General features: G+C 42.8%; 1 protein-coding gene and 1 pseudogene across 1 annotated transcript; both read right to left on the bottom strand.

Moving 5' to 3' along the window:
* Positions 1-5,158: 5,158 nt before the first annotated feature.
* Positions 5,159-11,625, bottom strand: LOC120703746 (annotated as a pseudogene).
* A 1,789-nt stretch (positions 11,626-13,414) lies between these two features.
* Positions 13,415-16,966, bottom strand: LOC120703743 (putative receptor protein kinase ZmPK1). The gene has a single exon (XM_039987903.1). The coding sequence runs from the start codon at positions 16,385-16,387 to the stop codon at positions 13,658-13,660; it is 2,730 nt and encodes a 909-aa protein (XP_039843837.1). The 5' UTR covers positions 16,388-16,966; the 3' UTR covers positions 13,415-13,657.
* Positions 16,967-17,009: the final 43 nt, after the last annotated feature.

Here is a 17,009-nt window from a genome sequence, read left to right as displayed (position 1 = left end):
TGGTGATTGATGACAACACAACCAAAGCAAGCAAGATGAATTGTAAGAATATGAAATTGATACCAATTTGAAAAGTTAGAAACTAATTAGCTTGCTCGGATGACATTTCAATGCTCATTTTAAAACTACCGGTATTGGATTAGTCCATAGGACGAAATACATCCGGCTTGATAGCAATTGTGAAACAATGGCTTGTGGCAAATGTAAGACAATTGTTTGGTTTGAACCATATGAACAATGAAAAAAATTTGTACCTTAGTCCATGGGATCATCAAATTGCACTTCTCCCCCATATTGACTAAGTACCTCCCCCTATCACCATGCATTCTTTTGCATTGCATTTTCCATTCCTCCCCCTTGCTAATTGCATCATTTACTCCAGACTATTTGCTTACTTTTAGTGTCATTTCTCCCCCTTTGTCATCAAATACCTAAAAGCTTCATAACCACTAGCAACAAGGAGCATTAGTAGCAAAAGAAATTTACTAGTGATAGAGTGTTACACCAACTAGATTTGGCATATCTCCCTTTGTTTGAACAAGCTCCCCTTTTTCAAAGCTTGTGGCACCTCCTATCTTGACACCAATTGTGATGCTAATTGTGACTTGTAGGGGTAGTGTTCAAAAGAAATTTGAACTCATGGAGATAGCTCTAGGTGACTACAACAAATAGTACTTGTAAAGCATATTAGTCACACAAACACAAGCTATAGAGTTAGCTCCCGCTAAATGTGTGCATTAGTGTTTGAATCACTCACAAATGTATGCACTTGTATTACACATAGTGGGGATTTAACTTTATAACTTACTAATCATGGCACCATAAGTAAGCAATTGATATCAAAAGCATTTTTACCACGAATATGAGAGATATCAAATTGCAAAATATGCTATGGAAGACATATGCCATGTGAGAGAAATAATTAAGCTCATGTAGGTTGCAACAAGATATGATAAAGCATAGACAACCTACCATATGAAATTTCTAGGAAAGCATATCAAATGAAAGATACCAATAGTAAAGATAAGATCATGCATTCCTAGAGAGGCATTGAGATACAATGATGCATGAAGGATATCAAATGAAATTGAGATCATCCTTTTACCTTGCTCATTACCTCATATGTAGGGGAGGGGAATTTGGGTCACTAATCTTTAATCCACAACTTGGCTTTAATTCAACTTTTCATGATGCATCCCTACTCATGGATCCCAAATCTTGCCAAGCCACCAAATTCCCCGTGATGTTTGTTTGGTCCCTAAGTTTTAGGGATCCAAACCTTTTGAGAGCCATTCATAGTATGAATAATATCCTTGGGCACCCAAATAGGCCGGTTCTATCCATATGTTCTCTACCCCATGACATGAGCCACCACCTTGCCATTCTTCTTCTTTTCAAGTATGTAGTGGTTGCTCTTTTGCTTGTTCTTGTGGGTGGGCTTGGTGTACATGTATGAAGCCTTCAAGTATGGAGATGTATTTTTTTTATCTCCTTACACTTCTTGTGTCCCTTCTTGCTCTTGTTCAAGTTCTTGGGCTTGCCATTTTCTTTGCCCTTTGCTTTGCCCTCTTTCTCCTTGCATTGGTAGGACTTGTGGCCTTCTTTGCAACACTTGAAACAAGTCACAGTTTCTCCCTTCTCAAGCTTCTTCACGCCCGTAAGGGGGTTATCTTGAGAAGGTTGGGCTTTCTCTTGAGTGTACTTTCCTTTGAGCCGCATCAAGTCCGCCATTAGGCTTTCTACCTCTTGTTTGAGCTCATCATTTTCCTTAGCAATGAGATTATCACATGTTTCTACAATCACATCCTCATTGCAAGGGGTTAGATCACAAGAGGTAGACGCATCTACCTTGATGATAGGTGTTGTACAAGGAATATTGCAAAGAAATGATTTATCCGATGATGATTCACTTTTAGATTCAAGACTTTCATATTTCATTTTAAGCTCTTCATGCTCATTGTCTAACAAATTGAATTTGTTTAGCAAGTTCTCATATCTTGAGACAAATGAAGCATGAAGTTTTTCTTTAGCCTTGAGAGCTTTGATTTCTTTATTTTGTGTAGTGAGATGTTCTTGTTGATTATGAAGAAGTGTCATTATCTGACTAATTTCATCAGTTTCAACATCGGATTCATCATTGGAGGAGGAGTCATCACTTACATCGTTATTAGCTTGTACCATGAGACACATGGGAGGTGGTGATGATCTCCGAGGGCGATGGATGGTGGAGCTCTTAGAATTTTTCTTGTGACTTGAGCTTTCACTACTTTTCTTGGGCTTGTAGATGGCAGAGAGAGCTTGAGATCTTGATTTATTCTTTTTCTTCGCCATCTTCTCCATCCCAACCGCACTCCCTCTAATGAGAGTTTTGTACCCAAGCTCATAGAGCTCATGTACATACTCGGCAATCTTGCGGTGATGGTATAGCACGGCCCTTGGATATTCTTCATCGCTTAAACTTGATTCATCATCACTCTCATCTTCTTCTTCTTCTTCACTTGAGCTTAATGAGTTTTGTTGCCTTGGTTGATATTTGCATGAATGCTTGGCGGCAAGACTTTTGCGGCTTGAAGAAGAGGTGGACTCTTGCATCTTCTTTGTCATTCCCATACTATACTCATGGGCAATGATTTGATTGATGACTTGGTTGGGTGTAATTTTGACCAAGTCTTCTTTTTGCAAGAAAGCGTTGATGATGTCATAATCGGGCTTGCGAAGGCTTCGGAGGATATTGCGGTTAATTTCTTCATCTTTAAGTTGATTGAGACCTAAGGCATTAATTTCATTGACAAGAGTATTTAATCGTGAGTACATGTCATGAGTATTTTCATTGGGAAGTTGCTTAAAGCTACTAAGCTCCTCGCCGAGAATATGATATTTTTGATTGGCAATATCCTTTGTGCCCTCATGATTCTCGACAATTTGCTTCCATAGCTTATGAGCATTTTCATTAGCAAAAACACGATTAAACACACTATCACATAGAGAGGACAATAGAATTGACTTAGCAATGGCATCATATTGTTTCTCGGCCTTAGTCTCATTTTTCTTGCCTAATTTGGTGACACGCCAAACATCAAACCCACAGGCTTGGAGATGTGCTTGCATAAGCACTTTCCATCGTGGAAAACCCGTGCCATCGAAAAACGGAGCCCTATCGGTACTCATCCCTTGCCCGGACATGATACTCACTCGACGGTGAAGTCGACGGGTCTCCTACGAGCTTTCTCACAAATTTACCAATGAAATTGGCTAATCCTCGTAAGAGGTGTGAGACCAAGCTCTGATACCAATTATAAGGATCGCTGGGGTGTCCAACCCTAGAGGGGGAGGGGTGAATAGGGTCGCTAATTCGCTTTCTAATCTAGGGCTCAAACTACTAGCATAAGATAAACCTAACACGTCCTACACACGCTAGTTATGACTAAAGATTATCTATGCTACTCTCTACTTATCCCAAAAGACTTGCAACCTATAGCCAATCCTAATCAAACTAACTAGAAAAGTAAAGACACGCAAGATAGAGTAAATGCGGAAACGTAATATGGTAAGTAAAGAGGTAAGGGAGAGAATATGCAAACTCCCGTGAAGACACCAAGACACACGATTTAACGTGGTTCGGCAAGCAAATGCTAAGTGGCGCCAAGTCACCAAGACAAGGCCACCGCCACCGTCTCTCTCAAAGCGTCACCAACGGCACCGTCTTCACTATCGGAGCTTCTCACCAAGAGGGGTCTCCTTCCCCGCACAAAGTGCCGTTGCCGCTCCACACCAAGTCGGAGGGTCACACGACGATTACAATGATTGCTTGCCGCAGCAAGACTTCTCTCAAGGGAGCTCTCGCAAGAATTAATCCCTATTACAAGCACTAAGCCTACTCTCGCAAGAGTGCTTAACCTTATACGATGTATAATGAAGCTCTATGGTGGTTGGAGGTGTTCTTGAAGTGTAGTGGACTTCTCTATCTCTTTAGCAACTCCAACACACACCAAATGAGGCGTGGGGTGGGATATATATAGCCCAACCCTCCAAAACTAGCCGTTAAGAAAAGCTGACAGATTTCCTTAGCACCGGTTAATCCGACGCTCAGGAAAATCGCCATCGCCGGTGTAACCGGTGAGTGCATTTTCCCATCAACTAGCCGTTACTGCTCCAACGGCTACTTGATCAATTGCACCGACGCTCTTGAATTCATCGTCGGTTTAACCGGTGTATGTAAGCTTAGAAAACCCTCAAAAACGGAGTCTCTGGACAACTGCACCGACGCTTGTCTTCGGGCATCGTCGGTTCAACCGACGCTAAACCCTAGCCTCAGCTTCTGGGTCCATTGCACCGACGCCATCATTTTTCCCATCGTCGGTTCATCCGGTGCACTCTGCTGACTGGGTCTTCTCTGAACTCATTGCACCGGTGTATGTAATTTGCCTCACGTCGGTTTAACCGGTGAGTGCAAATTACCTCTGTCTTGGTCCTTTCGACCTAATTTCTTCGGGGTTTTGTATCTTTTCATCACTTGGACCTATAAGCCTGATAATGATCGTCTTAACACATATATTAGTCCAAGTGTTGTGTGTGTCATCAATCGCCAAAACATTATATTGAAATATGACATGAGAGGCAATTTTCGCTACAGTTACATATGTAAACCAATCGCATGCAAGCCATCAAACATGACCATGAATCTCTAGTGCCTATTGGCAAATGAACTGCAGTATTGCACATTTGCACCGAAAACACAATAGGCAAATGAACTGCAGTGCCTTTTAATATTTAACCATTGGATTTAGATCGACGAACGGCTGTCATTCACTACGGAAACAGGTGCTTTGCCGGGTACTCGGCAAAGCCATAAAAACTGCAAATGTGCAAACAGCTATGGCACTCGGCATAGCTTACCTGGCAAAGTTTTTTGACGGCAAACAGCTCTTTGACGAGTGTTTTTTTGTCGGACATTTGTCAAAGACTTTGCCGAGTGTCGAGTTGACTCTCGGCGAAAAAAGGTGCGCACGACAGCGCAAAAATGGTAACGGCTATGGCACTCGGCAAATATGGGTTTTTCCGTAGTGATTATTTCCAAGCACCATGATAGGTTCCTCATATGGTTGTATTCGAGCGACAGTACTTCTACCAAAGTACAATCTGTACACCCATGAGGCCAAGCATAGATGCTGGAGCAGATTTTACGGTGCTATAGCACAAATAATTATAATGCAACATGGTAGCATGGATTCTGCATATATGATACAACTAGCATTTTATATCAATCCATGGCCCTTAGTACAAAGAACCATACATATGGATGCATGCTTTTAAGCAGCTCGGCCCATTACAGTTGCGCTACTGACTTCATCAACTACAACCAGCATCTGCACGGCACTTTCCATGGTAGGTCTTCTGCTTCTATCTTCCTCCAGGCATGAAACCGCCAGCTTTATCATTGTTCTTGCTTGCAAGTAGTTGAATTCGCCTTTCAGTCTGGCGTCAATAAATTCGGGGACCCATGATTGTTCGGTGCCATCCAACTGCAGATTCCCTTTGAGCATCCTGGCTATCCTTCCAAGGACCATCTCCACCTTCTCATCCTCATTCTTCTCCATGTCTGAAATACGGGCTCCCTTTAGTAGTTCCAGCAGCACCACACCAAAGCTGTAAACATCAACCTTTGCGGTTATTGGGAGACTAGAAACCCATTCAGGGGCTAAGTAACCTCTAGTTCCTTGGATCCGAGAAACATTTAAATTTGATCCACCTCTGTTCAAGAGCTTTGCGAGGCCAAAGTCAGCAATGTTTGCCTCAAAGTTCTTATCCAGCAGTATATTTTCAGGCTTGACATCGCAGTGAATGACCCACTCTAAGCACTCGTGATGAAGATAGGCCAGTCCTCTTGCTACCCCTAAGGCGATATTAAATCTTTGCTTCCATTCAAGTAGGATTTCTGAGCCTCCAACGCCAAATAAAAATTTATCCAGTGAGCCATTGTCCACATATTCTGAAATCAACATCCTGTGTGGACCATCAGAACAGAATCCCCAAACTCTCACTAGGTTCATATGGTAGATCCTTCCAATCACACTTAGTTCATGCTGGAATTCTTCCCCACCTTGGTTTATGTCTCCCAGCTTTTTCACAGCAATTTCCCTGTTGTCTTTCAAGATTCCTCTGTACACAATGCCTGATGCCCTCCTCCCAAGCTCATCCTTAAACTTTCCGGTAGCTGTCGCTATTTCTCTGTAGGTGTATCTTCGAAAATGGTTGGTTATCATTTCGTAGCCAGCCTCAGCTGGCCATGCTCCTCTCAAGTGCTTGCCCTCCCTTCTCAAAATGAACCATCCTAATACGATAAGTGTTAGCTCTGCTAGAAACATGGCTGATAAAAACCCATAGAAGTACAAATATTTCGATATATTCTGACGGGTTTTATGGATACTAGAGAAGTTGGCGATGATATACTTGTCTGCTTCACTGCAGTTAGGCCCATATTTGGGACCAAAAAATTGTGAACGAGGAATTGAGGATTCAGATACTTCTAAGTCCTTTGGAAGTTTAAGGTATATGCTGCCGGCAACATGCTGTAGACTTGCGCCACCTAGTAGAATAGCTTTTGGATAGCAGTCGCCAATTCCTTGCCAGTATGCGAACCCATTACAGTTGCAGTCACTCAAACATACGTTTTTGCAGAAGTTAAGAGAGACAAACCGGTGGACACTTAAATCAAGCCCTAAGAAGTTAGTGTTGGGTAGATGAACAAACTTCACCTTTTCCTTGTCACAAGTCATATTGATCTTTGGTCTGCAGCCTTTGCCCCAGTCACTTTGGTCGATGACTTCGAAACCAGGGGTACAAACACATCTTGGCAGAGGTGTATACACACATACTCCGTTCCTGCCGCACAAACCATGTACGTTGCAGAGCTGCCGAAATGCCATCCATGTGACTGACCATGCTCCATCATCCTTAAGACTATAAAGTATGAGATTGCCATCGTAATCTAGTGTTAGTCTTCTCACCGTGTGAATACCCCAATCAGCAGCCCTGAAAGACGTGTTATCACTTCTACGGAACTGCCCCAAGCTATCAAGAACACCGCTTGTGTTGCTCATAAATGGTATCCTTAGCTTTTGCCAAATAGTCAAAGCTGGATCCGGCCAATAGATAAAAGAGAGATCCTTCTGGTCATCAAATAGTGAAATCAGGAACTGGTCATCAAAATGTAAGCTGTAGTGGCCAGGAACAAGCAGTCTGTTAGTGGACATGAGCTGGATTGTAGCATCAATCCTCTGACCAGGTAACAAGGTATCAGTAGGAGAAGTAAAGTTGTCATAGAATGGTATCACCTTTGCCCTTCAAGATGAGGTTCCCAGTGTCCAAGAGCTGAGCTTGCTCTGCATTTGAGGAGCTCACGTTGTTGGCGGTCCACACAACCTGGCCACCGTAGTCCCTTAGAACCATGCTCCCGTCGAAATTTAGCTTGACCGTTGATCCCTGTTGACACAGAATCGCGCCAACACACTTGAATGTGCTAGAACGCGCAGGAGACCGTCAAAACGATCTGAACCAGCGATGCCCTGGCGGACCGGTCTGACCGGTTCCACAGACCGGTCTGACCGGTTCCACAGACCGGTCTGACCGGTGTGGAGCAGAGAACCGCGAAGACCTAGAAACACGAGCTCGAGAGGGACCCCGTCGGAGCTTGCGCGGCTATGGTTGCTCTGAGGTCGGTAGGCAACTCAGAACGTCTTCAAACGTCGTCGAGACGAAGGAAGAAAGCAATCTAGGGTTGGAAAAGGCTAGGGTTTGAAAGATAAAAAGTAATGCGATATTTTGATTGATTCGATTGGGAATACCTCAATCGGCCTTAGGCTTTATATTTATAGGCCGGGGAAGTCGTACCCCTCTTCAAGTCGGTTTATACAAGAATTTCCAAAATAAAACAAAGTCTACTCGGATTACAACTGGACCGACCAGTCTGACCGGTCGGCCTCTAAACTATCAGAATTGGCTGTCAACAATCCCCAGCTGTACACAGGACGGAGAGGATTTGCACTCCAGACAACAGTTCTTTCAGGCACTTTGAGAACCAAATGGAGAAAGTGGATGCGTTGGGGGAGATGCTGTAGAAGCCACAGGTGAATGTGCCATCCCCGGCGAACGGAGCACATCGGAGCTGCGCTCTGCTGAGAGAGAGAGGAGCCTGAAGAGAGGATATCTAGAGCGGAGATGTGCAGAATTAAATGAATCAGATTGAGCAAAAACACAAATCTGGAGAGTGCAGCCATGGCTATTGCAGCTTTTGAGTTGTCTTGAGGTGCTCTGGATGGATGATGCTGTTATAGGACCAACTTGCAATCAGCGTCCAGCCTTAAGAAGCAGTTGTGAGTCTTGTGACACTCGGCCAGCAGCATCCACGTCAGTCACCATACTATGAACAGTGAATCATGCAGTCCAGTCTTTTTTTGGTCCAGGCTTCAGCCTTACAAAATATAGTATCTTGTGATCTTGTCCAAGTGAGAGAGACTGCACTGTACTATTTTCTTGTGATCTTGTGATCTGGCGCGGTTTGACTTGCTGCAGTCTATAAGACATCAATTGATCATGACCAGAAAATTGACAGCATATATTAGCAGCCATGAAATCGTTGACCAGTTATGCAGACTTAACGATAAAATATATGCTTAATAATTTCTTTCATCCAAACTATGGTGGCTTGCTTTTGATATTCACATCATGGTTTGTCGGACGTTTTCATCTGGTGTTGGAATCGTGTAACCATTAACGGTGTGATGCTTACGGAGGTGAAAGGAATCGGTGCTCGTAGTCTAAGAGGGACATAAGGTGAATTAGGCAAATTTAAAATTTTAACCTATATCTCCAACTAATTATGCACAAAATATAATAAAATAGATCATGCTATATAGATGTGCATCTGTGATTCAATTAGTGTGGAAACCTTGTTCTAAATTAAGTTTTGCAACCTATAGCCACTCGTAGCTTGATGCTACTCTAAGAAAGTAAAGACACACGAGTATGAAATGCGGAAACATAAAAGAGGGATGCGAGAATGCAAATTCTTGACACAAGGATTTATCTCATGGTATCGGTAGACATAAAGCCACCTTTGATCTACGTTGTTGAAGCACTCAATAAGAGTATCACTTTCCGGGCACCAAGTCTCTTCTGGGGACCCCTTGACTTGCCACAAAGGCTAAGCCACCAAGGCTCTTGCCAACTCCCATGATCACCTTGATCCCGCTTTCCACTAAGGAGCTTCATCACGAAGGATGGGGTTCTCCGCGTCCCCCACACATAATCGTCGACGCCGCTCCACACCAAGACGGGGGGTTGAAAACTTGCTGGTAAGTCTCCAAGACTCCAAGGGACCCGGCTCATCGAGATACAAGTTTGGTTCACTCTAGAACTAGCACACAAAGCACAACACCTTGCTCCCTCTCACTCTCTTATGAGCTAACCTAGCACCAACACTCTCAAAGATGTGCTAAGGCCTAAAGATATCATCACTAAGGTTAATGGTGGCTTGGAGGTGTTCTCTGGTGTGTATACAACTTCCTTGGACTCTAGCAACCTCAAATGACCTGGGGTGAGGCGTATATATAGCCTAAGGGCAGCACATAGCCGTTACTAGCCGTTGTGCCAAAACTGCACAAAACATCGGTTAAACTGGTCGCGATCGTCAGTTTAACCAGTCACATTAGGCCTCCAGCTAGCCATTGAGCTGACTGTTGAACCCCAACTGCCCCTATCTGCTTACATCATTGCACCAACGCCCGCCAGTTCAACCGGCCCTGAAGACTTTGTTCCTTGCCGCTTGACATGCTCTCTGGTCAATGCAACTATCAATGCACCGATGCCTTCTTTATGCTCTCTGGGCAATGCCAACACTAATGCACTGACGCCTTTCCTTCCATCGCCAGTTTAACCAGTGCTACTATAATTTTTTCCAATGCCCCAACCCATTGATTTTTCATGCCGTCGGTTTAATCAGCACATATATTCCTACTGACTCTTGTCCAACTCGTCTTTGGACACCTCCACTGTAATTTGGACATCTTGACAACAAATTGGACATCTTTATATATGGTTTGAATTACATCCATGGGATCTAGAAATCCTATAAATTTGCTCACAAACATTGTTAGCTCCATTGATTATGTTGTTATACAATCACAAACTATGACATAATGGAGCCATGTTCTCTACTGTCCCTACAGGAGGCAAAGATCCAGTATACCCGTTATTAGAAATATATTTGCAAAGAAAAATATTTGTACTCCAACTTATTTAAGTATGTATCACCCACAACAAATCTATCTATAAAAAGTGGTAAGAATTGAAACTCTTTCTCACCAAAATTAGGCCCACCTTACCTCTCACGGAGGCCCCACTTGTCAGGCCAAAGGTTTTACGAAAGAGGGCGTAGACCCACAAAATTGATAGAAGAAAAATATTTCCACCAAAATCTTAATTTTTTTTGGATGTGTCTCCACGTCAACTGATTGAGATATTTGTTATCTCTCAATCACCTCCACTAGCCTTTGGATGGTGGATCAACAGCTTAAATTACTTCCTGTCTTTTTGCCCAACCTTCCACACTGGTGTACTTTCATACCCGTTTAGACTATTTAGACTACTTTAAATCAATTAGCAGTTCTCTGTAGAAACCATAAGTGCAAAAAATGCCCAATGATACGATCTGTTTGTTAATGTATAGATTTTAAAATTTTAAATGCAAGGGAACTCACTGCATATTCAAAATTTACACCCATTTCTTTCACACAAAAAATAAATTTACACACATTTCAAGTCACAAACATAAAATGTGAGCTAACAATCACACACACACACACACACACACACACACACACACAAAGCATGATTAGGCAAATGTTGTTTCTCAGAACTCCAAGTTAGGAGAGGAATGTCATCCAAGTCTGAAAACACAGTTACAATATAATCACACAAAACAAGTTTTATTGCTGCATATTAGGAGGGGGATTTCATTCAAAGTCGCGTTCAAAGTTAACAGTTACAATCACACATGCATTTTTCTATGTGCTCCATCTTAAATGTTCTTTTCTTAATCTTAATTCAGCAAACCAGATTTGAATAAGCAAGATTCTTCCATCCCCTGTTCCCCAAATTCAGCAAATCACATCTTCTATCCTAGGAACTTGCAATCTATGCAGCAGCACCACAAAAACAGATACAGATAAGTTGTTCCTCACCTCTCGGCATCACTGGACCTGCAAGGTTAGCACAACGACGCAAAAGATGAAGATCTGAGACCTGGCCAGCAGCACATGCCACATGGTTCACATTAGAGGAAGAGTCAGTCCGCTACAGGGAAACCACGATGGCCCTCGAGGAGCCATGCCGCGCGCGCCACCACGAATCCCACTGCGGAGTGCGGACACCAGCCACCGCCAGCGGGGATCTCGGCATCCCTTGCAGAACTCGCGTCATTGCCGGCATAAAGCCGCCGCCGCGCCGCCGCGGTGGTCGCTCCACCTCTTCCAACTTCCTTTTCCTTTTCTCTCCGACCTCACGATCTGAGAAGAAATGGAAGGGATGAGGATGGAGGAACAAGGAAGCAGCATGGGCGACTGGTGAAGTGGCCAGACAACAGCAGGACCTAGTAGCAAAAGTAATTAAACAGGCGCACAAACTCGCGGAAGCGGGCCCAATTACAGCGTCACCACACAAGTCGATCGGTTGTTCTGTCCGTTACCGATCTGAAGCCCTCACGTCGATTGACAGAAAATTAAAATCTCAATCAGTTGACAAGGAGCAAATCTGATTTTTTTTACACCAAACATTTATCTACCCACCTCTTATACCCACATATTGCTTATATACCAGGCAACCATTATTTTTAGTAAGACTAATTATCATGTGATTATCTTTCCTTTTGTATGTTGATTAACGTGCGCAGGTTACTTTCCAAATCATGCTCGTATTCTTTCCCTGCGCCCACAACATTTTCTTGCCATCTACTCCACCTAGCGATCGGCAGTTCGGCACATCCTCTTCCGTTGCCCTTCCGCAGCAGGGCACGCTCCTTGGTATGTTTTTTTAAAACCTGGCCGATCAGTGTGTCTCTACTAACTCAAAATGTATTGACTATATATAGATGTTGCCTCCGTAATTAATGAAACAAATATGCCTAATGATGTTGCTCAACAGCCGACTTCTAAGTAAACGGGAGAACCACTTATGAGTTTGATGATTCATGGTATTATTAAAGCAAGATCTTATACATGGTATTAATTTATTTATTTATTTCACTAATCTTTCTAACATTTTTTGAACTAGTTGTCATGCAGCAGAGGGAGAAAGACATAGAAAGGTGGAGCAAAATGCACTATAATATGACAGATGATCAGAAGGCTGAGAGAAATGCCAAAAAGAGAGCAGAAGGGACTGTAACATTTTCTGATCTTGTGGCCGGCGTTGCAACCAACGAAGGTTATCGCAATTCTTGAAGCATCATTATATTTAGTTTAACATATAAGGATTTATTTATTAAATTTGTGTATTTGTATAAATGTTTATGTGTGTAGATGGAACAGGTGATACCTCTGTCACGCCATTCTGTTCTGGAAAATGAGGAGTCGAGGATGAGATTGCTCCGGAGGAGCTGAAAAGCGAGTATGCTACGAGAAGATATCTTGAAATGACAGATTTAGCAAAGCATACGAGAACTTGGATTAGATTATATTTGCAATAGAGTGGATTGCTATGTTTTTTAATAAAAAAATAATTTAGTTGTTTTAGCAGAATTTAATTATTTTAGTAGCGATGTAATCGGACTTTGCTTTGTTATATCAATTTTGAATCCAATATAATTTTTAAATATAATATAATTTTTTGAATACATGATATTTTGAAATATAAATATTTTTTAAATATGTACCTGTGGCACGTGCATCTCTACTGGTACATTGTAAAAACTGAAATTTTGTTCAATAATTCCTATAAAAAAATAGATGATGTCCCATGTAAAAACTTGTACATATTTTTAGTATATAGTATTTTTATGAATACTATATAGAATTTTAAGTAAATTTAATTACATATTTTCAAGCTGCTTTTCATGGTCACCTTACATTTATCAACCTTTGTGACTTTTAGAATATTTTAAAGAAGTTTATAATGTATAGCCACATAAAATTCTTATAATCACACGATCTTCCTCCACCAGCTATTTATAATCTACTATCCCGATTTTCAAAATATGTAACTACTATCCAGATTTTTTTTATAATTCGTATCTCATCCAAACACGACTATCCAGAAACCTCTGTGATATGCCTGAAACTTCCAATCTATCCCAGTCCCAGATGCGATCTATCGATTATTTGATTGGCTACCCCAACTTGAATGGGACAAAGAGGCTTTGTTCTTGTTGTAGTTTTAGATTGTTTGGGAATGGTAGATGCAAGTCTGTACTCGGATTGAACAAATCTTCATAAGATTTTATATCTATAACAATGGCTTTTTCTCCTGATTAAGAGTGCAAACTAGTACAGCAGAACATAGCATGGATATTGAACAAATGTTACAGTTTGCAGTTAATATTTTTTTTCCCATCTGTATGTTATTTGTATGACCCTTACTACAAAGAACCATTTGGATGCAGGCTTCAAGTGGCTCCTGACATATTTACATTGGCACTACTGACATCATCTACTAAAACAAGCATCTGGGCCACATTTTCCATGGTTGGTCTTCTGTCCCTGTCTTCCTCCATGCATGAAACGGCCAGCCTCGTCATTGTCCTTGCTTGCAGATTGTCGAATTGACCATTCAGTCTAGCGTCAATGAAGTCGGCGATCCAAGATTGCTCACTGCCATTGCCATCCATCTTTAACTTTTCTTTGACCATCCTTGATATCCTTCCAAGGACCATCTCCACTTCCTCGTCCTCATTATTTTCCATGTCTGAGGCACGGACTCCCTTTAGTAGCTCCAGTAGCACCACTCCGAAGCTGTAGACATCAACCTTTGCTGTAATTGGGAGACTAGAAACCCATTCAGGCGCTAAATAACCTCTAGTTCCTTGGATCTTTGAAACATTTATGTTGGATCCACCTCTGCTCAGGAGCTTTGCAAGGCCAAAATCGGCAATCTTTGGCACCAAGTTCTCATCCAGCAGTATATTTTCAGGCTTCACATCGCAGTGGATGACCCACTCTGAACATTCGTGGTGAAGATATGCCAATCCTCTAGCCACCCCTAAAGCAATATTAAATCTTTGCTTCCATCCAAGTAAGATTTCTGAACCCTCAGTACCAAATAAGACTTTATCCAATGAACCATTCTCAAAATATTCAGTAACCAATATCCTGTGTGGACCATCAGAACAGAATCCCCAAACTCTCACAAGATTCATATGGTAAATCCTGCTAATCACACTCAGTTCATGCTGGAATTCCTCTTCACCTTGGTTTATTTCAACCAACTTTTTCACAATTACTGCCCTGTTGTCTTTCAAGACTCCTTTGTATACAATGCCTGATGCTCCCCTTCCAAGTTCATCCTTGAACTTTCTAGTCGCTGCCACCAACTCTCTGTAGGTGTACCTGCGAAAATGATTAGTTATCATTTCATATCCAGCCTCAGCTGGCCATACTCCTCTCAGTTCCCTGCGCTCCCTCCTCAAGATAAACCATCCTAATACAACAAACATTAGCTCTGCCAGAAATATTGCTGTTAAAAATCCATAGAAGTACAAATACTTTGATTCACTCTGATCCCTCTGAAGCATATCCAGAAAATGTGCTATAAAGTATCTGTTTGTTGTACTACAGTCAGGACCATACTTAGGACCAAAAGGTTGTGACTGTGGAATTGAGGCCTCCAACACTTCAACTCCCTTAGGAATCTTGATGTACATGGTACCGGTACTACCAAGGTTATGCAGAGTTACACCACCAAGAAGAACAGACTTTGGATAGCAATCTCCAGTTCCTTCCCAGTATGCAAAACCCTTACAATTGCAGTCATGCAAGCATTTGTTCGTGCAGAAGTCAAGAGAAACAAAACGATGGACAGTCATATCATACCCAAAGAAATCAGTGTGGGGTAGCTTAGCAAATTTCACCTTCTGTGCATCACAACTGATGTTGGTCTTGGGTATGCATCCTTTGCTCCGGTCACTTGGGTCGATGACTACAAAACCAAGGGCACAAGCACAAGCAGGCACAGGCGTATACACGCATATTCCATTTTCACCGCACAAACCACGTACTTTGCAGAGCTGAGGAAATGCCATCCATGTGACCGACCATGTTCCTTCTGCCTTATTCAGACTGTATAATCTGAGGTTGCCATCATAATCCAGTGTCAGCCGCCTCTTGATCCCTGGACCCCAATCAGCAGCTGTGAAGGTTGCATTGTCACTTCCAAGGAAATGTCCCCAGGTATCTAGAGCCCCAGATGCGGTGCTATTGAACGGCACTCTAAGCTTTTCCCAGATAGTCCTACTTGGATTTGGCCAATAGATAAAAGAGATATCCTTCTCATCATCAAACAGAGAAAGAAGGTATTGATCATCGAAATGGAAGCTGTAGTGGCCAGGAACAAGTAACCTGTTAGTAGATACCAGCTTTGTAGGAGCAGTAATGCTCTGAGTAGGTAGCAAGGTATCAGTAGGAGAATCGAAGCTTTGCCACAGGATGGCACCACCTTTGCCCTTCACAATGAGGTTCCCATTGTCCAAGAGCTGAGCTTGAACATGCCCAGCGTCCGAAGTGCTCACATTGTTGCTCCACACAATCTGGCCATTGTAATCTTTCAGAACCATGCCCCCCTCGACTTCTAACTTGACTTTGGATCCCCAGGTGTACACAGGGTGGAGAGGATTCGCGCTCCAGACAATGGTCCTTCCAGATGATCTGGAGAACCAGATGGCGAAGGTGGAGGCATTGGGGGAGATGCTGTAGAAGCCGCAGGCGAAAGTGCCGTCTGCCGAGTGGAGCACGTCGGAGCTGTGCTCAACGGAAAGGGAGGAGCCCGCCGAGAGGAAATCACGGGCTGAGATGCTAGAAAGCAGGTGAATCAAACTGAGGAGGAGAATACAAGCTGAGCATGCATCCATGGTATATGCTGCAGCCACGATCAAGTGTGCAGAAGCGGATGGATGGACGCGAGGAGAAGCAGATGCAGCACTGAGCACTGGGGGTTGTCTTTGGAACGGTGGAAAACACGCACCATCCAAATTGCAATTCATTATTAGCCACGGGCTCCTAGGAAGGAAGGTTATTTTGTTCTTTAAAGAAGACTGACCTATGGGAAAGTCAGGTTTGAACATAGTGGTTTGTGCGGCCAGTAGGCAAGTGCCCTCACATGGGTGCTTTGGAAAAGGAAACATTTAAAATTCGTGGTGTTATGCAGATCTGGTCCTGCAAACTTTTGTGCAAGTGTTCTATTGAGCAGTATATGGGATTGTTTGGCACGGTTTCACTCAAAACAAGTGAAGCCAAAGCCGGTGGAAAAAAAAAACTAGCTTCACCTGACTTCTAGTTTATTTTAACACGGGTTTATAAAACAGTTTCACGCTACAATATTTTGATTTGCGTGCTACAAGCTGAAGCCAAAATAAGCCATACCAAATAGAATCCTCGTGTGGAATTGTGCTTCGTAAAGCAGATGAATTAAGTGCAAAAGGAAGCTAGTCAGTTCAGTTGTCAGTTGTGCTGTGAGCATGTACCGAGTACAAAATTTACCCACGTCAACATCTTTAGCTTGGGAACGGAACCGTTTGATTCCTCGACATGTTATCAGCAGGTCAACACGCCACGCCTCCTAGAGAAAGTTTGGTGTGCCTGTTTTGACCATGTCCGCCTAATCCCTGCCTGGTGCCCACCACGACACGACAAGAGCTCCGTTCGGTGTCTCTGAACTTTCCTGGCGGCTTCATCTGAAACCAGCGGCCCTGCTCAAGAAAACATCGTGCAGGCGGAAAACATCTCGCACTCTTGGCTTGGCTTCTC

The sequence above is a fragment of the Panicum virgatum genome, chromosome 4K (genome assembly GCF_016808335.1).
Source record: "Panicum virgatum strain AP13 chromosome 4K, P.virgatum_v5, whole genome shotgun sequence".
Classification (NCBI taxonomy): domain Eukaryota; kingdom Viridiplantae; phylum Streptophyta; class Magnoliopsida; order Poales; family Poaceae; genus Panicum; species Panicum virgatum.
This window is presented reverse-complemented; position numbering and strand designations above follow the sequence as displayed.

Excerpts from the sequence above, each read along its gene's own strand:
- LOC120703743 (XM_039987903.1), bottom strand. The coding sequence starts at position 16,387 with ATGTTTCCTTTTCCAAAGCACCCATGTGAGGGCACTTGCCTACTGGCC.